Source organism: Corvus kubaryi, unplaced genomic scaffold (genome assembly GCF_017639235.1).
Source record: "Corvus kubaryi isolate FWS band 111438036 unplaced genomic scaffold, C.kubaryi_AGA036_p1.0 37357, whole genome shotgun sequence".
Classification (NCBI taxonomy): Eukaryota; Metazoa; Chordata; class Aves; order Passeriformes; family Corvidae; genus Corvus; species Corvus kubaryi.
Window position 1 is genome coordinate 15262484 of NW_024581117.1, and position 26500 is coordinate 15288983.

Sequence of the window (26500 nt, forward strand, 5' to 3'; positions counted from 1 at the left end):
ACTGCGAAAGGTGCTTTTTGTAAATTCAGGTTAGGAAATTATCTCTCTGAAGAACTTAGGAGTGAGCTAAGGCTGAAGAACAAAAAAGTACTGCCATTTTTCGGGACTAAGGAAATCCTTAGTGAGACTGGATTCATACTGAAGATTTAAACCAAAACAGTCTTCATAGGTACTATAAAATAGAGAATGAACTTTTAAGCACTGATGATTTCTGAAATGAAGTTACTCAGTCCACAATCCTGCTTAGGAAGCAGACCATGCTCTGACATGCAAATGGTCAGAAGAGTGGTAAATCCCAAAGTATTCAAAAGACTTCAGTATGTACTGGGAAAACCCAGCAGGTAGATCTGACCGGCTTAGCTCCAGGACACATCAGATGAAGCCAAAGCTGCTCATTAAGAACTAAAATGTTCCTATTGCAAAAACCTGTAAAACAGACAAAAACTTCACCTTCTGTAAGAAAGACGCCATCTCCAATGTGTTACAGTGTTCTAAAAGACAACAGAATGACAGGATTCTCTGAATGTGGAATGGCAAAGCAAGAGACACAGCAAACTAACCCTGGACAACTGCAACAGACACAGCATGCTTGTAACTCCCCCCAAAATGCAAAGAAACAATAGCATCAGGGTTTGTAGATACAAGACCACAAGAACAACTTTATGACAATAGTAATGAGAGAAAACTGTGCCCCAGAGGCTCTGGAAAACACATTCCAAGTAACTGGAAAGGCTACAGAGCTGGAAGTGAAAGGTAAGTACAGACTTGGGAATGAAATATGCTTAACATTACAGAGGTCCAGGCACTTTGTGCAAGAAAGTCACAGGTGAAATGAAGGTAATGGCTTTGATATGGACATAGAGATAACCTTGCGCAAGCTTGAGAGTTTGCTTCAGGTAAAAATACATAGTGAAAGGAACAGCAGTGTTGCAGTGGGGATCCTGCAACACGCATATATCAAACCAGGCGTCCCGTGGAAAGGAAATATATACAGACAGACAGATTCTTGATAGCTGTTTCAGAGATGTTTATTTCTCCGCATGGCCGGAGCTCTGCCCAGGAACTGTTCCAGTCACGGGACCAAGGGTCCTTCTGCCCGCGCAGGGAACACAAACCAACCCATGGGAACGAGGCTGAGCAGGGACAGGGAAGCCCCGTGTCTGTGCCCTCAGGGCCCCTCTCCCAGGGCTACACGGCGGGGAGAGGAGACCCCAACACAGCAGTAGTTCCCTGATCTCGTTATCAGCTTAAGGAAGGGCTGTCTTTAATGAAGGGACTCTACTGAACCAGACCAGTCCACTGGTCCTTAAGATCCAAGAGACAGAAATATATTAAAAGGGATATATGGAAGTTATACAGATATTGGAAAGTCACAAGTCATTTCTTAAAGTAGCTTCAAGTGAGGGAAGATTTATCACAAAACGTCACATACAGTGACTCAGAACGGCAATTCTACTTGAAAAAAAATCCAACAAACCAACCAACCTAAAAAAAACCTAGCCCACAAAACACTGGATAGAAGAAAAAAAAAAAAAGCCATTACTGCCCGTTAGTATACTTCCATCCTCAGTTCCCCTGTAGGGCCTGTGGAAATTGCAGAAACAAAGACAACAACTGGTGTTCAGTACTTTAAGGAAGGCTTAACCCAAGTGTCCTCTGCTCCAAAATCAGACTGCAGGCAAACCAGGCTTCACCAAGGAACATGGCAAATTCATTACCATGGGAGTAAGATTCAGAATTCACACAACATCCTCCCTTTTCCAGTTCTTCCACCAATGCCACTCAAACCAAGAGACCCTTCCCTCACCTCCCTCCCTCTCCCCATGTAATTTAGATGGGGCAAGACCACATGTGCCGAATCCATGGCAGGTCACAGAAAGGTATTTACGATCCTAATTCAGCAAAATGACCTAACAACCAAAAAAGTATCAAAACTCAACTGAACACGGCAAAAACAAATTTATTACCCTCAGAAACATGATTTTATTTTATAAAAATGCTGCATTTTAAATGCTGCTCTTATTAAGGTGTCTTGGGGTGACCTTATGATGTGTATCCCATATCGCTGCCTATGCCCAGAAATTAATTCTTGTGCCTTTCTATGCCTCTAAACTAAGCCTGAGAGAGGGAAGGAAAAAACTGAGCAAAACTTTTTCAAAGCAGTTTGCAGCTTGTTCAAGGTCACACACAGATAGCAATGGGTTTCCCCCGCTGCAGCAGGGGAGGGAGGAAGCACCCGGCTGGCTGCTCCCAGGACAGTTTTTGGCCAGTGGTTCAGCTGCTTTTTTTTTTCCTCCGGAGAGAGACTGAGAGTTAAATTTTTCCTTCCCTGGAATTTCGCATTTTTCCCCTTTTCTACTAGACTGCGTGATTGCTTCAACATCAGAGCACATCGGGAGGACTTTCCACCAGGCACAGAGGGCCTGGCCCTGGGCCACGCCCCAGCTCTGAGGAGACCAAAGGGAGGACTCTGACACTTTCCCAGGTTTTTCTCCACAGCGAGAGATTTTATTATTTAGCATTATTTTCCTTTCCCGTGTGTTTGTTAAATAAATAGTTTTTATCTCTTTCACTTTCCTTTAAGGAAAATTTATTTTTTCCCAAACCTGGTGGGGGAAGGGTGGTTGTGCCTTCTCTCAGAGTATATTTCTAAATTTGGCCAAACCGGTACATAAGGTTTCTCTTGAGAAGGAGGAAAGTTCTTGGAGACTTTGAGGGTGTTCAAGAACTGCCCTGAACAGTGAGTCTGCATTGGGCACTCTGAAGCTGCTACTGAGCAAGGCCTGGGGGAGCAGTGCCCAGTAGAGCAGTTTCTTCTCAGTGCTTTAAATGACCACTAAGTGCAACAGCATTTTAAAGAAGCAAATGTGTAGTTAAAGGCACCTTAACGCCCTTAATGCTTATAATCAACGTGGACATTGCTGCTACTAACCGTGAAGCAAAGCTATTTTTGAGCTAGAGGAAAGGAAGAAAAGATTGGCAAAAAGAAATGACAATGTTCAGGGTCATTTTTTGATTACCTGGAACACAAAAAATGTTGGCATTTCCCCCTATTTTTCAGAGCATTCTTCATATCAGAAGCAAAATCTGATTTTTAAAGCCAACATTCTTAACAGAATTTCACAGAAGGATCAGAACAGAGCCCTAAAAAAAAAAAAGTCTCACTGCAGACTCCACCAAAGGGAAGTTATTGACTCTGTAATAGAGTAACAACCACGAGAATGAAGGTTTATTGCTTAAGTTATAGTCTTACAATCATCATGTAACATACACAAAGAATGTTTTAGCCTAAGTCATGAAAATACCCTCAGTGTTTTTCTTGGCCCATGTTTTTTTTCCTCTTACTCTTACAATAATTCTGCTGAATAGTTTCTCATAAGCTGTTCCTTGTCTGGGTTGTGTACCAATTTCACAAGTTCACCAATTCCATAAATTTGCATACTCAGGCCTCTCTCCTTCTTCAAATGTTTTGGGGATTTTCTATTTTTTTTAATTAATGTATTTTGAAGTGTCAAGAGTCAGTCTTCTTCAGCACTCTCTGGGCTTCATAAGAAAGGGTAAAAATCACTGAATACTAAACAGACTTGAACAGCAAGTATTCTCTTTAGTTCTCATTCTGAGAGTGATGAACAAGTGGTGAAAAATAATTTTTCATTAAAAACACTTGTGTTTCTAAATTAATAAAAACTTAGGATTTTTCATGTGCCCCACAGAATGAGTAAGATCCATTCACCTCATTTTAGCTATCCCCAAAGAAATAATTTAGAATAAAGTTGGTCATATTGGTATCTTTTGTTCTATGACAAGAGGTAAGGACCTTCAACAGGCCGTTCATCCCATTTAAGGATTCTATCTGAGTATACATCTTAGGAAAAGCCAGTGAAGTCTCTGGAGATGCTCCTTGCTCCCCATGCTGGCTCAGGTGGCTTTCCTAAAGATGACAAAATAAGTCATAAATGTCAGAGTGGGCACAACCCCCTCTTGCATTTCCTCTTTGGAGGGTGTCTTTTGGGTGAAAGAGTCACATTCCTGAAGAAGAGCAGGCAATCCCTACCGCAGAAGACTCGAGGCAGGGGACAAAGGAAACTGACAGTCATTTCACATAAGATGCTGCAACAAAACCTGTGAACTGGATTTGAAAAAGACAAGTGAAGCAGCCAGGGAAATACAAGCCATTAGCTTGTGCACATAGGCTTGCAAGAAATGGAAAAGCTAAATAAAAAGCGTAAGTTGGAAGGAAGTTTGTATCATGAAAACCCCACTGTCCTTTTATGACTGAGATAAATTACCTTTTCCCAGAGAAAAGCAATGCAGTAGATTTAATCCACCCTAGAGAATCAATTAATAAATTACTGTACAGGAAAGCTCTGTTTCAGGTGTAGTAGATAAGTACTAATATGGAGCTGTACAAGTGCACACACTGAAAGGGCTATGAAGGGAAAGGGTAGACTGGAAGGTGACCAAAATAGCAATCTTGGGACCAGAAAATAAATAAATAAATGAATTAGTGTAAATAAATAAATTCATTCATACTGGCACGTAATATGACATTAAAACATTCTGCCAAAAAAGTAACTGAGGCTTGTGAGGTCTTAAAGAAAATCACTGGACACAAATCCAAGCACTCCAAAAGAGGTCTGAAAACAATGTCTTTGGCCCACTGGGGACTTGAGACAGTTAAAATACTTCCAATCTTTGTCTCCACCCTTTTCCTTGTTTTCTTATAAGATCTGTAGACATCTAAATACCTAAAGGATTTATGTATGTATTTACACGTGTATGTGTATCATTATTCTTTAGCATTAAAGCAAAACTGCAGACCAAATTTACAATACAGACTTTATACTTTATCAACAGATATATGCCACAATATAAATTGTTGACTTAAATTTAACTGCTGCAGATTCTGGCAGACAATAAAATAACATAGAAGACTGGTATTTAAAAGTAGAGCACAAGATCTCCCTTCCGGTTATGAAGTAGAAATACCTTAGGGTTTTATAAAAAGAGTTCCTAAATGTCTCATTTTACTTTGATACAACAGTACACAAACCCTACCAAAATGCAACAATCTGCCTATTTTGATCTATCCACCAGTGCCAGACATTAGGAACGAAAGAGGCATCAGCAGTAACGTTTTCACAGCCTTAACCATACCACAACACAGCCTCAAGCTCAACTACCTTACCCCTGCACAGTCCAACAGGCACTGTGGGGTTAAACCCGCTGCCTCCATAGAACGCACAGACCCCGCGGCTCAACACTTTTCTCCAGTGTCCCCATGGTTTTACGCAGACCCTGGGCCATGACGCTTCCAGGGCATGATGCTCAATACTGATTTACAACATCTGCACCGGGGCCTTGGCTGGAATGCTCTGCTGCTCTTCGCCACCCACACACCTCCCCGCTCTTCCCACAGAAACCTGAGAGCAGGAGGGACAGAGAACGTCCCGGTGTCGCTGTGGTGTAGAACTAGGGAGCAGCCAGCACAGCACTCCCTCACAGCAGGAGCTGGGGAGCATCCCTGCGCCCCCCCCATTACTACAGCCTCAAGGACTGGGTATCAGCAGAAACTCTGCACAGGCCCTGGCACTGCAACTACAGAGTCACAGAACCATTTCAGTTCAGAAAGACCAAGATCATCAAGTCCATCTACAGCTATCTCCAATATGAGATCATGTATTCTCTCCCCACAGTCTTGTGCTTCATTACATTCTAAATTGAGCCTGTGGACTTCAGCCTTCTCTAATACATGACCCTGGCCTATGCCCATGCAGTGACCTCATAAAGCAGCTGTTAGTAACACAACTGTGTACGATCACATAACCACAATGTCCTAATGAATGTCATGCACACACAGAGTGCAAATCAAGGGATATCAAGGCTGCAAAGACAACTCCAGTTCTGGCAGTATTTAACTTCTAAAAGCTCAGCTCCACACTATAAATGGGGCTTTTGCAGAGCCTTGGTGTTAGTTTTCTTGGGGTTTTTCTTCTTGTTCAGCGAAAGGGAAGAGGTAAAACAGAGGAACAGCATAAATACACCTGAGAAAGCAGACACTCCATTGTACAGTGCTATAGAGATGCACTTGGTTGCCAACAGCTCGTATGTACACCAGACTACACAACCTGAGCTAAGAAATTAAGAACCAGTTTTTAATACTCATTCTTTGGCAGTATTAAGATATTACTGTTGAATATCTCACTTTATCTTAAATATGTCTGATGTCTTCCAGCTGAAGAGACAGATTCAGTGATCTTATACTCTTTTCTTACATACTGCAATGCAGAGAATTAAACCTTTTTCTTATAAATTACCTCGACATGCATTCCACAACTTAGCCTTGATTTTTGTTTTAACAAACAGTAAATATATCTGCTCCTCTTTCTGCACATTTTCTCTCTCCTGCTACCTCCAGTTTGCATCCTTCCTATTTCTTCTCCCATTCACTCTTCCATTTTTGTTTTTAGTTCTCTGCTATTTCCACGTATGCTGCTTGTCTGTAATTTTGTTTTCCCTAATTCTACACTACCTGCAATAATTTCTCATCAGTAACACTTCATCTCTTCATTAGGCATAAAGGATTCCCTTCGCTGCCTGAGGTTATTTGTGGAAATTAACTGAGGAGGTTATGGCAGCATAAATACAGAGTTCTCTCCCGGTGAAGTGTCCCCTTGCAATCAGCTGGACCTGAAAGGCCCAGCTGGGATAGAATAGTTTAGGTTACACCCGAGGGCTGCAATCTACCTACATTTTACCTGTAAGCTGAAAAAGTTAAAAATAACAAAACCAGGAAGCAACCAAGCAGCTCTCACACAGCTCGATGTCTGTTCATTGCAGATCATATAAATACAGGCGGAAAAGAGAAGTACATGTGCCTTTTTTCCACTCCTATTGAACAACAAAGACAGTGAATTCTTTGAAGTACTGCAAAGTCATTTGAGATGTCACCATGCTTGATGTCCCTTGAAACAAGCAAACAACCACAACCAGTGTTGTGTCTCCCTGTCTTCTGCAGACAGACAGGTTTAGGTATATTATATATATTACTGTCAAAGCAAGGCAACAGAACAGAAGTCACTGTCAACTCCTAATGTCTTTAAATGCTATCAGTTTCAAGAAAAACGGGCTCAGCTTTTAAATGAGAATCAAAACTTTGCTTTTCTATGCTGCTTCTCTTGATATCTGTCACAGTACTTCCAGAAATCATGAAGAAAGGAATGCAATGGCGACATTTTTTCAATTTTCTCATCACAATATAGTAAGATAAAAACAGGCAAGTCTATTTCAAACTCTTCCCACTATTCTGTCCCTTTTGCCACTTCACTACAATGTCAGTTTACTCTTGTTCACGTGAAGATGGTTCTGCCCTGGACATATTTGAACTTTAACTAAGAGCAAGCTCAAACAAAATTCCTGTCTTTTCTTGTGGTAAAATGAAGCAAATATCAGTCAAATGTAAGGTACTAGACATTTGTTTGGATTGACAGAGCTAGAATTTAGACTTCTGAGTTCAGGAAGCTAAATCCCATAGTCCAGGGATGTACAGACTTGGAGAAAATCTCTTAGGAGCAGTTTAACTGCCCAACTATTAGACTCGCAACGACTGAAAACATGGATGTACTGGGAACTCCACAGATAATTTCTTTTTTTTTTTTTAAATTAAGTATACACGATGAAAACCAGAGAATCATTTACAGAAAACACAGGAACCATTTCCAAAATTGTGCAGTTACACCCCCTGTGGCCAGTACAGGCATTTGCAATACAGGTACTCAATATAGGATGCCCTCTTTTTTAATACTATGAAAATGTAAAGGAGACTACTAAACATTTTAGAAAGTTTCAAACTTGCTTTGCAAAAACTGAAGATTTTTTGGGACATCTGATCAACAGTCTTTAAAGTGGAAGTACACACAAATCATGCACCTCCTTCTCTGAGTTTGCCTTTCATCTGCTTAGAGCAGGTGTGGTAAGGCCAGTGCAACAACGTGGGAAGCTCCTGCCTCATTAGTTACAAGTCTTCAAACATTGTGACATGCATTAAGAACCCCAGTAACAGCCTTCCATAACTTAAGAAACCTTACAGAGATCATGTAACTCAAAATTTTAGAAGTGAGTTTTGCACTGCATGGTCTCATCCTAACTCGACAGCTTGCTGAAAGGAGAGCAGAGACCTCAGAGGGAACCATCAGTGCACCACCCGTGCGTTACATCAGAGACCCACAGGATTCACTTTAAATGTGGCGGATAAAGGCAAGGTTACACCACCATAAAAGCTCCAGAAACCAGACTCACCGGCCTTGGTGAGATGCTGCACGTGCATCATGACCCCCTCGGTGTAAGCTCCTGGCTCATAGTTGTCCATCTCCCCCGCCACGATGTGAGCGACCCTGGCGGCGCGGCCACGGATGGCGCCCGCGGCACGGTCCAGGCCCTCGGCATCCTGCTCCCTCAGCGCCACGATGCACCGGTTCACGTCCTCCAGGATGTGGCTCTCTGCAAGCACAATGGTACTGCTTTAACACACGCTTCTTATGCACTCAGACACCACTTACACACACAGCTGAGCTTGGCTGCAAAACTTACAGTGGGAAACCTACACTGAACTGCCTTGAAATTCTGCTAACAACTTCCCGATTCCTAGAATTCAAAGGCACTGTAATACCTTCCTATAAGCAAGAGCAACAATAAAATACTGAGTCAGAAAGTGTCATAAAAATATGAAAACCATAAAGCCTTACACACAAGGTAAGTATTTGCAAAATGAACGAAAATTTATTAAAGCTGCTACTTTATTGTTGAAACCTTAAGCCACTGTGACATTTTCCCTAAAGAGTCTCCAATGACAAACAGTTGCTCAACAACTAAACCAACTTCTTTTATATCCATGCCATAGGATGCTCATGCTAAATCAAACTCTAAAGTAAATTATCACCCCCTTGTCTTTCTAAACATAAATTTTTAAACTGGCAATAGTAAAGTTATGTTTGTGCTTACCAAACCATTCTTTGATACTCAAATACGTAGAAATGAGGAAAAAAACATCAGCAGGAAGGACAAAGATGAAGGAGAAAATACTGGAACTAAAGACTGGTCCTAAACTAAAGGGTAACAAGCATAAGAAAGGATTCAAATCAAGCTAGAAAACAGTAATGTCAGGGGCTACAGAGAGAACAGTTATGTGGTATCTTAATATTTCCATCTATACAACCAATATTGAAAGACATAGTCCTTTTTTTTTCAGGCAGAGTAATGCAAATATAAAATCTAACTTATGGTACAAAGGTAGTATTTAAAATAAGTTTTTAAATGATAATATGTTTACTGCTTTAAAGCTTAAATACTTCTTAAAAGCTTCCCTATTAGTGCTGATATTTAATTTCCTTTCCTACACAGATCTACAATCTGCTTTGTCTCTCCAGAGAATGTACTACAAGAGCATTAGAAGTGCACTTTGTGAAGGCAATAGATTTGCTCCATCTTCAAAAGCACCAGTGAAACTTCCCTTGCACTAAGCAATGAATTAATTCAGAGCTTACAGGTTTCTTGTTAATTCACATGACTGCTATTCGGTACATGAGTATTAAATTATGTTTTATGTTATACAATAAATTGGACAATCACAGTAACTTGGACAGATAAAACACACCATTAGGTAATCCTAAATTACTAACTGGATCTGGCATGAGTATCTTGGGATTCTGCCTATGCAAAAACCTATGAATTCTGGTTCAGTTTATGAAATGGCTACATCACAGAATGCCTCTGGAAACATAAGTGTCCTTATCTTTTTCAGATCCATGTCACCACCTCCAAGGTCAGCAGAAAAAAAGAAATTTAGCAATGCTGACTTTGTCAGCACTCCGTGTTCATTTGGTAGCTGCACCCATGGACTGACAGCTCCATGAAAAAAGGCACTCAGCACTGGCAGCTACTTCAGTTCCTCCCATGCCAAACACAACATATCCAGCTGGGAAAGAAGGCACCAAATGACCAGGTGCACAAAGAGGTTCCAGGCACTAACCTGTGCTGTACAGGTTAGAACTTACCTTTCCTTTTCCAGGCATCTCTTCCTGTGTGCTTCCACAACGGGAGGCTTCCAAACCAACCAGTTTGTCAATGTGCACAACGATGGAAAGAGAGGGCTGACATGCACAGAATGCAGAGAAACTACTAAAATACCCCACTTCTGCTGCCACAGTTATGTCTAAAATGAAGCAGTACGGGCCACTACTGTATTAGTTTTAATACTGTCCATGTGTTAGCAGAGACAATGACAGAAGTGGATAGTACAACCACCACTTTAAGGGTCTTGGTGTGAAGAATACACTGCTTTTTACTGTCCAGCAAAGACAGTGATTAAAGGGCTTAATCCTGTGTAAACAGAAAAGCAGGGCTCTTCTGGGATCTACCAAGCAAAATCTCCATAATGGAAAGACACAGTCACCTGGTTATTTCATATGACATGAATCTCATGGGCATTAAAAAAATAAAACTGCCTGTGGCCTAATGGACATACTGCGTGAATGGAACACATGGTGGAAAGCTCCCAGTTTCCCAACCCTTCTAAGGGATGTCACTAACAACATGTTTACGGAACAGCAAACTTGAGACCAGATGCTCAAGAGAAACGCAGTTAGACCTGTATGTTGTAAGCCTGAGATTCCCATCAGCAGCTTCCTTCCAAAATGGCAAGGCTCCTTTTAAGGCATTTTACAACTGGATGTAAATTAGACTGTGATGTATGCTTTCAGATACTGTGTGTCAAAGATGACAAAGAGGGACACAGATTTTATTTTGTATTGTCCATCCACCTCCTACTAGAAAAGAAGTGCAACAGCTTTTCTTGCTCCATCCATCCATGGCCACATGTCAAGGATCACTGGGAACCTGCCCAATGCCATCTGTGTGTCAGACACTCCCAAGCCCTGGGCAGCATGACAACAGATACAATGGGCACACACAAAAATCACAAGTGAGCTTGTCCCCAGCACAGGCACTGCCCAGCAGCACCTGCTGAATACCCACAGCCAACAGGCAGCCTCTCACAATGTTCTGAAGCTCTTCCCAGATGAGCTACTTTACAATCATTAAAACTTCGCTTAACTTAATTTTCCCAAGGCACAAATAAGCTTATGCATTTGCCTTAGGAGATCTAACAGAAAAGAAAAGAAACAGCACTGATCACAGTCCAGCTGAGATTGTTTTAACCTCTATCTTTCTTACAGATACTTCCTCTTCCTATACAAAATGCATTAGGTCAACTTTTGATTTTCATCCAAGTATCTTACTTTCCAAAGCAGAAAAGGAAGATTAGGATGATGTACCATCTCTTTGTCATGAGTCAATGTCTAGCAGAAGAGTTAATTGTAACAGTGGATTGATAGATGCTTAAGGAAATTGTCAGATTGCCATGGTTGCCACAGCAATTATCACGAGCAGTGCACTGCACCTTCTGATTTCCCTCTGGGATTTTGGTGTTAGTCAAAAATGGTCAAAAATCATATCTCAGCTGAGCTAACCAATGGCTAATAAAGCTGTCTGTTAAAGCCATGACTCAGACTGTCTCTGGGACAAAATCAATAGCTCTTCCTTTGCATGTCATCTAAGAAAAAGACAGGTGATGCCCTTCCACTCACTTGGCACTAATTAAGGCCTCAGTTGAAGCACTTTATTAAAGTTTCTCTGTTTAGCTAAAAAAAAAAAAAAAATTGTGAACTAAATGGAAACATTATGAAAAAAAGAAAAAAAATTACTAGAAATTTTAAAAATGTAGTACATGAAGAAGCATTATAAAACTCAATTTGGTCTCCTGAAGACAAGACAAAAATTAAACATTCTTTTCTGCAAGCCTTAAATCATAAAATTAGGAATGTATGCAGTGATAGTCTAGCCAAAAAAAAAAGATTTCTATCTTTTCCTATCTGTTGGCATGATAAAACGGGAAGCAAAGAAACTTTGTACAAAAAGTCAGCTTCCTTTCAGATAACTCCTATTCCCTGGCCATGGTACCTTACAGTGCTCATCAGAAAAGGATTCCAAGTTTTCCAATAATGGCACTACCTAGCATGGCAAAAGACATGCTCCCACAGACTCATAATGCTTTTATGAACTCCAAAAAGGTATCTGACAGCAAATAAACATTAAGACCATCCATACTTAGATTTAGCAAGTTTTAGTGCCAAAGTTAAGAGAACAAAGCAACTAAGCGGAAAGTGCAAGTCCCAGTATACAACTCACTGCTATCACTCCTCTTGTATTCAGATAGGAAAAAAAAAAAAACAAAAACCACAAAACCAAAAAAACCTCAAGTTAATCTAATTCCCACCTTTTTGCTACTGAAGTTCAGACAATACTCAAGGCTAAATCTCCATCAGCAATCTTATGAAACAGATTTTCTTGGCATTTGCAGCTCTTTTAATAAAATATCTATATTCTACAAGCAAGACAGTCTTAGTCACTACTCAGAAATAAAATCACTGGTAATCACCTAATGTCCAAAGTTCCTGGCAATTTCAAGAGAAGAATTTTTAAATTAATAGAAAAGTGCAGAAAAATAAATACTTAAAACAAGGAAAATACTTGTCCTTTCTTCTCTAATTGTATTAACTAAACATCCTTCATCTGCTAAATCTAAGGAACTAAATGGTAATTTCTAATATTGTTAGTTGCTAATCCATCTGACAACACTGTCATTCTGTCTCAGACCAAGGGTGGTACTGACAGGCAGGGTCCCCAGTTGTCTGGTATTTACCCAAATGCATTCACACTTCCAAAATGCTCCAGCTTTAAACACACAGAGCTATAACATAAAAAGTGTTAACGTGTCTACTGTCCAGCTTAAAAGGCAAGGAGGACCCAGAAAGCTACGGGCTAAAGCTTCACCTCAGTTCCTGTAAAAATTATGAGGCAAGACCTCAAGGAAAACATTTCCAGGCACCAGAAGGACAAGAAGATTATTAGGAACAAACAGTACTGATTTACTACCACAGGCAAATCAAGCATGGACAAACTGATTGCTTTCAGTGACGAAGGACTGGCTCTATGGATGAGGGCAGTGCTCTGGTTATCCCTTACCTGAAAAACACTTGTGCCAGTGTCCCCAGCCTCCCTACAGGGAAACAAGGGTGGCAGTACCTGGGCAGGTGAACAGCCATGGGCAGGAGTCAGCCTTGCAGGCTCACCAAAGAGCAGGCAGCAGGATCAAGTTACACAGTGTGCTGGGACAGCTGCTCCTCAGGAAGGGGGGATGACAAGGCTGGGACCACTTAAGGCCACACACAGCACAATCCTGAGCAGCTCTGGAGGTGACATCGACTGGGCAGATTGGCTGGCTCAAACTCCAGAGGACAGGGCTGCCACCCAGACCAACCCTGACAAGCTGAACAAATGCACCAACAGGCAGTTGGTCAGCAGGAAAGCAAAGGAAACTTGAGACTTGATATAATGAAAAAAAAAAATAGTTTCTCCACTATGAGCATGGGGAAACATTTGAACAAATTGCCTGTGAAGATTAGAAATTAATTGGTGTAGACAATTGGGTGCAAATGCTGTTGTTCTTAGGTGCTAGAGAAAATGAATTTATATTCCCTTTGCGGCAGACTTTTCCAGCACTGTTTAACTATAACCTCCCTTTGAAAGGGGAGTTGTGATGCCAAGAAAGATCAATCATATACATGAGAAGCCTCCTGAGTTAACATGTATGCCTCATGTTAATGGATACTAGGCTGCAAGCACAGATTTTCCTGAAAGAACAACATGTCCACAAAATTTGCCAGAGTGTTCCAGAAAACAGTAAGCTAACTTGGAAAACAGGTAAAATCTAAGACTATCCAGTATCACGGGACATAAGACAGAAATATGGTGTCTGTCTCAAACAGTAAGCTGGAGGCTGCAAGACAAAAGCTAGAAGACAACAGAAGAATAAAAATGGAAGATGACTGTGGGGAGAGAAAAGCGGGAATAGTATGAAAATAGCCCCCTAGGCAATGTTCTTCAGGATCTATCATTATCTGTGCAAGTCCCTATAGATTATTTTTCAGGGAAAAGAGACACAATACTTTATGTTTTTAGAAACTTAAACCTGTAGCCTGAAACATTGGTTTCAGTTCTGTTCCCAGAAAATACAAACTGAAGTGTGTATTTCTTCCAGGGTGATCAAAGCATTGACTGAGTTGGCAGCTTCTCCTTAAGGTTCATTTTCATTCACATATGCATGAAGGACTCTGAAACGCCAGTACCTAAACTCATGAAACCTAAAAAACTCACACAAAAAAACCCATCAACACAAACAGAAAAACACACCAAAAAAAAAAAAAAAAAAAATCAACAAAAACAACCCAATCCACACAGTAAAACCAAACCCACCCAAAATTCTCTGCCACATCACCACCAAAACAGAAAGAGAGAATATGCCTTAAATAAGTATCTACTAATTACAGAGTTGGCAGCCCAAAATTATCAGTTTAACTGGCTGATAAAGGTTTCAGATTACAGAAAATTTTTCCCCCTGCATGAGCGAGAATCTTACAGCAATATTAATCCTTTCCAGAGTTTAATTCCTCTCCCTCATTCCTTTTAATGTGATTACAGTAAGACTTGGTTGGTTTGAGATGCTAACTGCTTGTGCTTCAATCCTTGCCCTCCACTTCTTGGGCACAAAATTCAGCCCTCAGACAGGTTTCTGGACTGTCAGCTTCCCCATTCAGCAACCAGGTGTATTCCAGGACCTTGGGGAAATGAAAGAAGCACCAGCTTTAACTCTCAGCATGTTTCAGTGTCTCTCCTCTCCTAAAGCTTCACACAAGCCAAGCTCAGAGAGCTCTGAAAACAGGGAAGTTCCCTGTAGAAGTACACAGGCCAACCTGGATCCAGGTAAGGATCTGGAGAGAGCACAGGCAGACAAGACGTAGACCAGAAGCACGAACACTGGGACAGGACCGAGATAAAGGGAAGCCAGAAAAAGCAAAAATGTCAACATATCCAGCTGGGCAGGGGTCACTTCTCCATTTCCAGACTTCAGCTGTTCCCTGGGCTGCAAGCCCAAGGAAACACTTCCCTTCAGAAACATGCAGGGGTGACACACACTCACAGAACTTGGCCCAGCCCCTTCACTTGGCCCAGTCCTCTTAAACACACCCTTCTTGTGTCAGGTGAAGAAGTTATCCATTTTAGGGACAATCCACCTCCATCCTTCACATACACATGTAAAGGTCTGCAAGGACTTGGGCCTCAGAGGTGCCCATTTCTCGTCTCTGGCTACAGTCACCTCAGAATGCTTAGCTCAGTTTTTATCCTAAACTTACGGGGGATGGTTCATACTTCTCCTCAACAATATACAGAAGCAACATAGAATTTTTTATGTATTAATACTCTGTAACATGCTGCTGACTCTGCAGGATCAGAAGGGAAAACCAAAGAATTGGAAATGGCAGCAGGACAGGAAAGAGGAGACAATGAGGAAGTAAAACAAAGCATTCTTGTTGAATCCTTAGAAATCACTGTAACCACAAATAGTGTTTGCAGTATGCCCTCCTGCCCCTTTTCAACTGCTACTAAATTCCAGAATGAACACAGCCAATTTTACTCAGACTAGCAATGTCTCAGCTATGACCTAGGTAATTATAATGTTGATAACCCAGGTAAATTATGGCAATAACAATTCTCTCACAGAAGAGCATTCTCTTCACCAAAGTAGTATAACCAAAAATAGTGAACTTTTTCCAAGAAGGTAATTTACCTTACTAACAAATTCATCGACTTCAACTTCTTGAAGTACAATGCAATAAAGCTCTTCAACCTTAATTTGACCACATTAACCCCTGAAAACAATGACCAGAATGCCATTTGGCCAACATGAGGCAGCAAACCTTTTTCTAGGAAAACTAGACTAGGAAAACTTTTTCTGCGTCAACTACAGCAGAGAGACTGATATTTCAATGTGCAGTTATTTACATTAGAATTCTCATGGTACATGTGCAGCCTGGTCTAGCTGACGGTGTCCCTGCCCAAGGCAGGGGACTGGATGGGTTTCAAAGTCCCTTCCTGCCCAGACCACTCTATGATTCTATGATCTCCTAGATCTGCTCACAAACCGTCCCTATTTCCTCTTCCATAGCAAGTCCTGTTTCAACTAACCTGCTTTATACACCCTGCTTTGCTAAACTGCTCCAAAAAGTAGCTAGTAATGTATCAGGTGTAAATACCTCAAGAAACAGTGCTTCCAGACAAATCCAAGAAGCCATGAGTTATCAGCATACACCCTTCTCCTCCAACAATTCTTTTTAGGAATTTAAGTTTTAGTGAACACAGAATGCTAGAAAAACATTTCCACATGACCTTAATTCTGCATTAACAGGTTAATTGACTCTGGTTTTTCACTGCTGCAGTGTGAGGCTGGCAAATGAGCGGTAACAGTCAAAATGAAGCTGCTGAGGACTGGGGCAGGAGAGACAGGGAATCACTGCAAGGATAATGGGATTCACCAGAATAAAGAACCTCAGAGAGGTTGTTCTTGGTTTGAATACAATACGGACCCAGCTGTGAGCAGCAGGATGGACTAGACCTTCAAGTCCCTTCCAACCACAGTGGTTTTAGGATTCTGTGATAGAGAGGGAAGAACAGTAAGAACTGCCAGCCAAAACGAGCATGGCTAAGGAGGACATAGCAGGCTCCCCAAATGACTGGAACACACCTCTTCTGCATCAGCAAGGCCTTTTACAGACATTGTCATAAAATTGTTCACAACATTTGCCACCAACTGGCAGCCTTAGCTTAAACTTTTCTTTTGAGCTTGTTACCTTAGACATAGTCATTACTTTTCACTCTTTAGCTACTGGGTAATGGAGAATTATTTGTCTTACAAAATCCTGTCACATTTTCCCTTAGTATGTGGCAGTCAGCTCAAAAAATACACACGTTAACCATTTTCTTTATGTTCAGTCTGGGCCTGTTCCCTTCATTTCCACCGCAATGCACAACCAGAGCATTCATTATTCTCCACAGAACATTCCCTCTCAAAAAATACAGGAGACAGTTTCCCTTTCTGTCCTTTTATAAATTCTGGGAGGCTTCTTTTTCCAGGAGATGAACTACAGAAGGGGAGACACTTTTCTTGGCAATTTGCTCCTTTGTTTCTTCATTGCCATTAGCTTTGCAGCAGCCTGCTAGAACTGTCTGTGGAAGAATTCTTAACAACAGGAGAGCATTCTCCTTCAGCATATAAGCAGAGGACTGTGTCACATAAAAAATGCTCCACAAGCCTTTGCTTGGTCTTTTGTGCCTCACCTGCCTGGTTTCAATGCAGAGTTGCTTACACACCCAATTAATTAAAGCAGATAGAAGCTACCAAAAAAAAAAAAAAAAAAAAAAAAAAAGGTTGCATTCTCAGGGCTATGAAAGTTGAGATTCAATTTTCCATATCATTTGCTCTGCCAAAAGAAAAGAACTGAAGTCTGAACTTTTATTGCCCTAGGTGAAATATGAACTGGCCCAAAACAGGGCATAAATAAATTTGTTTTCTGCCCTTCTATGGCTGGGAAATGGAAAATTTATTGTTGCTTTCTAAATTCTGCATTCAGAATCCAAATCTAGCTAAAATATTGCCTTACTTCACGAAAATATCTCTTAGAAACTCAGAAAGGCCTTGATAAATCATAAATCTTTAAGTCTAAAATGATAAAAGCAATGTTTTCTGAGTAAGGGATTATCTAAAGGAATTAGTTTACGCCAGGAATTACACCGAGACTTATCTCATTGGAAATGAAAGTCTTTGGAACAGGGAAATAACTAGCCAGATTATAGGGAAATAGTTCACAGCACCTGCCTTAAAAATCAATGCATAGCTGATAACCTAGTTCATAATTTCAGGGCAGATGCTATAGAACGAAGAGCTGGCATTCTTCCCAGTTTGGACCAAACAGCATAAAAAGAAATTTGCAATTACTAGGGAATATTCAATGTCTGTCTTTGCATCAGCTGGAAGGTTTGGACAATTTGTTACCTTCAAAAGATTTCATTTCCTTGGGTGGGGAGAGAGGAGAATTAACAAATGTGATATTATCTATTTCCTTTTGCTATATCAGTGGTGTAAAATTGGAGACCTTTGTGTTACCTGTTTCACAGCGCATTCAACAAAGCAGACTATTATGTTAAATGGTGGCTATTTGACTGTCTATGAAATATTGTCAAAAGATAATAGCCATCTGCCACTCTTCAATAATTGCTTAGGTGAAGATACTGACTCTATGATAATATTCTCTTGTTACAGCTTTGTATATCCTTTAGTGAGCATGTGATCAACACCTAATAATGCTGTTTGACACAACAACCAAGGCACAGACAGGGCAAGTGTTAAGAGAGAGAAAACATTTCATTGACAAGAGACAATTGGGGTAGGAAACTCCCAAGTCTCCCTACAAAAACAGTAACTTTTAAACTGTGACAAACTTGTCAATTTTCCTGCTGTATCCTCCTCTGCAAATTGGATTGTTTGCTGGTGAAAAGTTACCTCTCACTTGCAGAGAAAAGCTGCCTCTTCATTAGATCAGTTTTCCCACTAAAATCTAAGCTGATACCATTTTTGCTCTTGGTGGAGGACGGGTGCTGCTGGTTTGTTTTCAACTTGTTGGGGTTCAGAGGACCTAAAGTTTGGGAGGTTGTTTGTTTGGTTTGAAGTTTTATTACACTACCATCCACCAAATTTCTGAGACCAAATCTGAGGTATCTGCTAAACTTACATGCACCAGAAGTTAAGGCGTAATTCAGACTTTGTGCACCCCACATACTCAATTAGCACTCTTTGACTTCACACTCGGTTTTTTTCTCCCTGGTGTGCTAAGGGTTCCCACCTTTGTAGCAAATAGGCACGTCCTACCCAGCTGCTGGACATTCCAAAGGGTAGGCTGCCTTTGGACTACCAAGAAAACCTTGTTAGAGTCCTGCTGCTTGATAACAAGTACACAAGAGGGAACCTTTAGGGGACACATCACATTCAACAATCAGCTTCTGCTCATCTTGTGCACATATGCAAGTCTGTTTTGTAAAGTTTCACTTCGAAAGAACAGACAGATTTGACATGCTGCTTCCAGTAATAAAAGCACAGTCCAGTTTCAGAACTACGACACAACTGGAACCTGCTCTCCCAGACAAAGATTTTGTATCTTATCCTTGAAACAGAGCCTAGCATTCTGCACCACCTTACACTCTTAATGCCATTGACCAAAATCTTCCCTTACCATTTGGTTGTGCTTATTTTCCTACCAGTTTTTGGGAACACTTGTGCATATTTCCAGTAGGCCTCATTACAAAAAGCAAGCAAATAAATTTCTGCAAAGCTGCATAAAACCATTAAAAGCTACTGCCACAAATGCAGCTGGAAAGACATTAGCAAGCAGCCTGTTAGGAAATAAACACACAAAAAATTAATCCAAATCTGCATCAAACCCATGCATCTTAGACCATGCTCCAAAGGCTGCCAAATCTCAACTCGTCCAAATCCCATACAAAGTGAATTCCAAATGCATCAGCCTTCAAAACTCTTGAGGAAGATGCCAGTAGTTTGCAAAGCTTGTGATGAGAAACAAATCTCATAGTTAAAAAGATCTCGGCAACAACTTACTGAAATTCAGTAAGAACAGAGCAGGAGTTCAATATGAAATTTCAGTTTCTGAACAGAAACCTCAAGTCATCGAAATGCCAAGTTCACTGCTGAAGTGCACTACCCAGCTCCCTAGTCCTGCCTGCTTGCTCAGTGACTTCACACATCCCATTTGCTCTTACCCTCTACAGCTCTCCAAAAGTTCACCACTAAAATGTTCCCGTTACCTCAGTAACAAGAGCAGATGATCTTGATTTAGAAAATACTAATTTGGAATAGCAGGTTTTCATGGGACAACACTTGCCAGAATGGTTCCCAAAATCAGCCTGGTCAATCTGACACATGGTCAGATCCGGTGGCTAGGACATGGCATACCTAACCAAGCAGTCCCTAAGAACACATCCACTGCCTAACAAGTGTAACACATTATAATGTCTGTCCTTGAGTCTAAGCAGGAGTGTTGCAAGAGCAATTTGCATTTAAATCAGTGTATCAGGACTGTAAGCTACTTCTGAGGCAAGGATAGGGATTACCAAAGGGAGATAGCAGACAATGTTAGATTTTCAATGAAAACAAAATGCATACCATGACATCAACAAATTTCCAGGAAGAAGACATTCCTCTAAAGAAAACTGAAAATTGCTCATTGAACTATCAGTTGTGACACAAAGCATATCAAGTTCTATTTATCTTAATAACAGAGTAAGAAAAACGGATTACCATGGTGGTAACTTTTGGATTACCGTGGTGGTTGGTAGGAATCAGGGGAATCAGAAACCCATATGTAGTATTTCTGCTGGCAAACTGGTACAACTTCTATGTAAAACAGAACAGAGAGAGGCTGGAACACAACATAATTAAGAAGAGTTCAGGTAGCTTTGCAGAGTACAAAGCTGTGATCACAAACCAGAGGCACCAGCAAAGAATGAGAGAAGCACTTCAGCTGGTAACCGTACACTGGATTTCCAAAAGGCTTTCAGCTGCTGTTCCTGGACAGTTCTGAGATGGCACAGGGTAAGTGTAGAGGGATTCCTTGTGAAATATAGGATACCCCAGGAGAGCCTGGGCATCCCAGGGCTGTTGCAGAAGTACCCCTGACGGGGCCTCAGGCTGAAAACAGGCTTGCAAGGCACCTGCTAGCTGGCAGCCTTGAACAGCCTTGGGAAAAGGTATACACTGGTCAGCTCCCCCACTGCTTAGAGGCTTTCTCATGGGAAAGGGGCGTGAACTTTGGAAGAAGTATAACTTGGTGTAATCGAATAATAAGACTGGAGCACGATGCTCAAATCATATCGGTGTTCGTATCGTGACTCTGGCTGGATTCCCCTGCTCCCGGGACCCCCCCTGCTATACGTGGCGCCCGAACAGGGACCCGAGTGAGTTTTGCTTCAGGCAGGTTCGCTTCAATGCGGTAAGACTCCGAATTTCATCGTATCGATGCAGCGGAGCCAGGGGAACCAGAGTGGGTGGCCCCAAAGCCGAGTAAAGCCGGGGGCCCGGTCCCAAAGCAGAATAGAAGGCCGGAGGATAAGTCTCAAAGCCGAGTAAAGCCGGGGGCTAAACCTCACAGCTGAGTGGCCGGAGACCGTATTTTCGCGCGGCCGAGCGAATACCCGCAGCACAGAAGCTATGGACTACAGGGCAGGACCTCGATTCCTAGCTAATATTCTCTCTATGAGAGCCAAAATTGTAAAAGACCGAGATCTGAATGCCCTCGTTACGTGGGCCCGGGAACATGGATTATTGAGTTACACTTCGCTTTTGTTTTCAACCAAAGCATGGGGGGAAGTTGGATATAAATTGTGGCTGTCCACGACTGAGGGAGGAAAGGCAGCTGAAGAAGCTAAAGCCCTCGGCTTAACCTGGAGGGCAGTAACTAGCACTCTCGCAGAGATGAACACAGAGAGGACAGTGGCTGCGGCAGCCATAGAGGCTTTAGAGAGTAGCAGCTCTGGGAAAGGAACAGACGGAGGTCTTATGGACGGCCAGAGACCGGAGCCGAGTCCGGGGTAGCACGGTCCTTCGGGCTGGCCATGAGAAAACCGATTAAGAACACAGCAGCACCCATCCGCTCACTGCAGGAGCTGCTGAACTCAGCAGAGCCGGATGCTACGCCTCCGACGGCCGAGGGAAAAATGGCTGCAAACACGGAAGCAGAGCCTCCCAACCCAGGGGGCGGGGGGCAGGTGGGCCAAGGAGACACAGGCAGTCCTGGTGTCCTGCCGAAAGTGGCAGAGCAACGGAGAGGTCCTAAAGCCCGGCCAAAAGCGGCAGAGAGTAACCCCCCCCGCCCCCGCCGAACAGCGGGACGTCTGGCAGCAGCGCGGCTTCTGCGGTTTCATCTCCTGCAAAGCCAAAGCCAGCCGGGGTGGCCCGGAAGCAGCCCCAAAAGAAGGAGAAGTACCAACAAATAATGCAAAAAGGAATCAAAAAGCTTGCTGACTTATCTACACAAAGCATTTTGCAGTCTATCTTTACAGCAGATGTCCTGTGTTCAAATTACGACATCAGCATCGTACAGTTGTTGTTAACCCCTTCACAGTTCCTGCTCTGGGAACGAACGTGGACTGCAATGCTGCAGAATATCCTGCAACAACAGGGACAATTCATCGCCGCAGCACTGACCAGAGGGATGCCCAGCAAGTGGTGCTGTGCTACGCATACAAGACCCCGAAGCGAGAAGGCGCAGTCAGCATCAGCTCCTGAGGAAAGTGATGCCACTACCATAACAGCTGGAATTCTGGGACCTCCGTCCCGAGAAGCCTTGGGAGAGGCTGCAGATGTGGCTGAGTGAAGGAGCTGAGGACTTGCCAGATCCACCACTCTCCGTAGCAGGAGAAATAGCGAGACCCTGGGGCAAATCTAACAGCTGCCCTAGGTGGTTGCTAGTGACTTGTGGTGGGTGTCAGGGAACCCTCTCCAAAGGCAAAACCAAGAAGGAGAGTTGCATAAATTTTTGGGTATAGCACCAGACACAGAGATAGAGTGAGAAATTGTTTTTTGACTGTCTTGAGACAGGAGCATTAGCGGACATTTTCAATCAGCTGTCCGCCCATTTAGATCAAGTGAAGGCAGTCAATTTGGCTAGCATCTATGTTGTTACCGGGTGTTTCGGCAGCCAGGGCTCACGCTATTTTGCATAAACTTGCTTGCTGGGAGAGGGATAAGTTAAACATAACTTCGCAGATGCTTGATGAGTTAAGCGTAGATATTACTAGTGTTAGACATACAATATTACAAAATCGAGCAGCCATTGATTTTCTACTACTAGCTCACAGCCACGGCTGCAAAGAGTTCCAGAGTATGTGCTATATGACTCTTTCTGACCACTCTGTCCCAATTCACAAGCACCTCTCTGGCCTCCAGAGGGGCCTACAAACCTTTCAGGAGACAGACGACCCTACTGGAGATTGGCTTAAGGGTCTGGGTATCACCAGATGGCTGTGTATCTTGGTAATAGAAGGCTGCCAATGTTGGGGTCCCTCCCCTGCCGTGTAGCCCTGGGAGAGGGGCCCTGAGGGCACAGACACGAGGTTTCCCTGCCCCTGCTCAGCCTCGTTCCCATGGGTTGGTTTGTGTTCCCTGCGCAGGCAGAAGGACCCTTGGTCCCGTGACTGTAGCAGTTCCTGGGCAGAGCTCCGGCCATGCGGAGAAATAAACATCTCTGAAACATCTAGCAAGAATCTGTCTGTCCATATATATTTCCTTTCCACGGGACTCCTGGTTTGATATATGCATGTTGCAGGATCCCCACTGCAACATAATGGTGGAGATTTGTGAGCAGAACGATCCCCGATCCCTAAGCGACTGATTTGTGTGAGTAAACCCTGGAAACTTTGGATTCCTCTTCTTGGTTTTGCTTTGCTATTCCATATCTAAACTATGGAGGAACCGTGGGAAGACTCTTGGCTCTCAGAGCCGCATATGGACATTTATCTTAAACTTAAAATGATTCTTGAACAACGATTTGTAAATTTTAGCTTGATTCAAGCTCAGAAAGAACTAAAACACTTCCTGGCATGGTTGTTTAAGAACTTTTTCTATGTTTCTTGGGATTTAATTCTTACGAAGGGCTTTTGGAAAACCGTTTGGACACAGTTAATATTGGAGTCAAAATATATGCCGATGGAAGAATATTTTCGTGAATATTATTTAATTACCAAGACTGTTGAGCAATGTCAGCTGTGTCCTGGTGAAGGGAAGCCTGGCGCAGGGACCGTGCGGCCCAGGCCACGTGCACCGAGCGCTCTGCGAGCAGCAGCGAGGCAGTTTCCGCGTGCGGGCGGAGCCACGCGAGCCGCAGTGTCGGCGGCGGAGCGAGGTGCGGCGGGAGCGGCGGGACCCGGCGGTGCCCTCACGGCCGCGCGCAGCGCGTGGTGGAGCGAGCCCCGTGAACGCCCGACCGAGAGGGGTGGCGCGCGGGCGGCGGCTGGCGGCAATGGAACGGAGCCGCGCCCAGCCGAGATGCGCGCTGGAGCAGGACACGGGGGAGTCATCGCTCGGGGGCCCGGCCGAGACGTGGGTGCAGCGCCCGGCATCAGCAGCGAAGCTGCGACCAGAGGAGGCGACGCACGGAGAACTGAGCGGAGCGGCCCGGCCCGGCCCGCACAGCCCCGAACGCGACCCCGGGAAGAGCGCGCAGGCACCAGCAGCCCCGACAATTCCAACACGGGAGCGACCGAAAGAGAGGGCAAAGACGCAGCGAGACAGAAAACAGCAGCCACTCAAAAAAAGGAAAAAATCATAGTAGCTAAGATCTTAGGGATAGTGAAATGGTATAACGTTAAGCAAAATTATGGTTTTATAACAAGGTGTGACAACCAGCAAGACATATTCGTGCATAGAACTGCTATTAAAAAGAATAACCCTGAAAAATGCATCCCAAGCTTGGGAGATGGAGAGGTGGTGGAATTCAGAATTGTACTAGGGAGAAAAGGGTTACAAGCATCGCAGGTCACTGGGCTTGATGGTGTTCCTGTAAAAGGCAGTATATATGCTAAAAATCGTAGTCATGTTAGACAATATCTCCATTGTAAGCCCCCCCTACAGTCTCCCTTTCCTAATCCCACCTTTCCCTTTTACCCGATGTCCTATTACCCCCAGTGTATTCCCAATCCGTTTTTTCATCCATGGTTTCCCTCACAAAACCATGCTTTTGCCAATTGTTTCCCCAAAAATCCCTTTCCAATGCCGAGTGGGGGATGAAAAGGGGGAGGGAAGAAATTAAACCCTCTCCTGCCTCAGTTTCCCCACAAAGCATGCTCAGAGAGTTCTGTCTCCCTTCTGTCAGCCCTAAGATGTTCCACAGAATCTGTTTGGACATTTAAAGACTCAGGAGGGTGGCTTGTTTTGTTTTGAAACTGTTCTTGTTATGTTTATCCAGTTGTTTTCATTCTCCTTTTATTAAAATAAAACGGGTGAGGTGTTGGGGTCCTTCCCCTGCCGTGTAGCCCTGGGAGAGGGGCCCTGAGGGCACAGACACGGGGTTTCCCTGCCCCTGCTCAGCCTCGTTCCCATGGGTTGGTTTGTGTTCCCTGCGCGGGCAGAAGGACCCTTGGTCCCGTGACTGTAGCAGTTCCTGGGCAGAGCTCCGGCCATGGGGAGAAATAAACATCTCTGAAACATCTAGCAAGAATCTGTCTGTCCATATATATTTCCTTTCCACGGGACTCCTGGTTTGATATATGCATGTTGCAGGATCCCCACTGCAACATGCCGATTGCTATTTGTAGTTATATTAGGTTTAGTAATACTTGGGTGTATTTTTTTTCACCTTAAAGCGGGGCTGCGAAAAATCATCGACCAGACCTGGGTTGCCCAAAAAGAAAACAGGGGATGTGTAGAGGGATTCCTTGTGGAATATAGGATACCCCAGGAGAGCTTGGGCATCCCAGGGCTGTTGCAGAAGTACCCCTGACGGGGCCTCAGGCTGAAAACAGGCTTGCAAGGCACCTGCTAGCTGGCAGCCTTGAACAGCCTTGGGAAAAGGTATACACTGGTCAGCTCCCCCACTGCTTAGAGGCTTTCTCATGGGAAAGGGGAGTGAACTTTGGGAAAAAGTATAACTTGGTGTAACCGAATAATAAGACTGGAGCACGATGCTCAAATCATATCGGTGTTCGTATCGTGACTCTGGCTGGATTCCCCTGCTCCCGGGACCCCCCCCCGCTACAGGTAAGATGACAGATTTACTGCTGTTACTCCTTACAAATGAGAAAACAAGGGGCAGAAACAAGCAGATAGTTTTCCCAACTCCCTAAGCCAGCATTCCACAGGGATTGGCTCTGGAAGAGTGTAATTCACTAGTTTCAAAATTATATAAAAGGAGACTATTGAAGTAGTAAGGAAGGGAATTCTTCTTGTCTTTTCTCATTCCAGGTAGTCAAAGCTCACAATAAAGAACTGAAGATGGTATCACAGTACCAAGTGATAAGTGAATTAAGCAAACCAGTTCAATGTCAATGAACTCAAATAAATGTGTAGAGAAAAAAAACCCTAAACCTATGCAAAATACTGACCTATAAATTAGTCACTACTGTTAAGCATAGAAATTTCTGAAGTCAATTAGGAAAACAGTAAAAGCATACTAGCTCAACAATAATTAAAGGCAAATAATGCTGTGATTTCCCAGAGAATACCAGATAGTAAAGATATATCTTAAGACACTGCAAATAGTTCTTGTCTTACTTCCATCTAAAAATACCCATTTTAGTAAGCAGCAGGACTAAACCTCCTACTCCTCCCCAAGATACATCCCTACATTGCTTAAATGACAGCTATTATAATGTTATGGAAGAAAAAGTTTAAAAGAAAGAGGAGGGAAACGTAGAGGATATTCCCAGCGAGGGCAAAGTAGTATGATGATTTTGACAGAATTTCCAGGTGGGTCATTAACTGCTA

The 26500-nt window shown here is 43.0% G+C and overlaps 1 protein-coding gene across 4 annotated transcripts in view; it reads right to left on the reverse strand.

Moving 5' to 3' along the window:
• Positions 1-26500, reverse strand: part of CTNNA3 (catenin alpha 3) — a 432189-nt gene that overhangs the window by 104290 nt on the left and 301399 nt on the right. For all 4 annotated transcript variants that reach the window (XM_042033401.1, XM_042033400.1, XM_042033398.1 and 1 more), the window contains one exon: positions 8299-8499. In XM_042033401.1, the coding sequence (XP_041889335.1) occupies positions 8299-8499 (201 nt within the window). The remainder of the gene's footprint in view (positions 1-8298; positions 8500-26500) is intronic.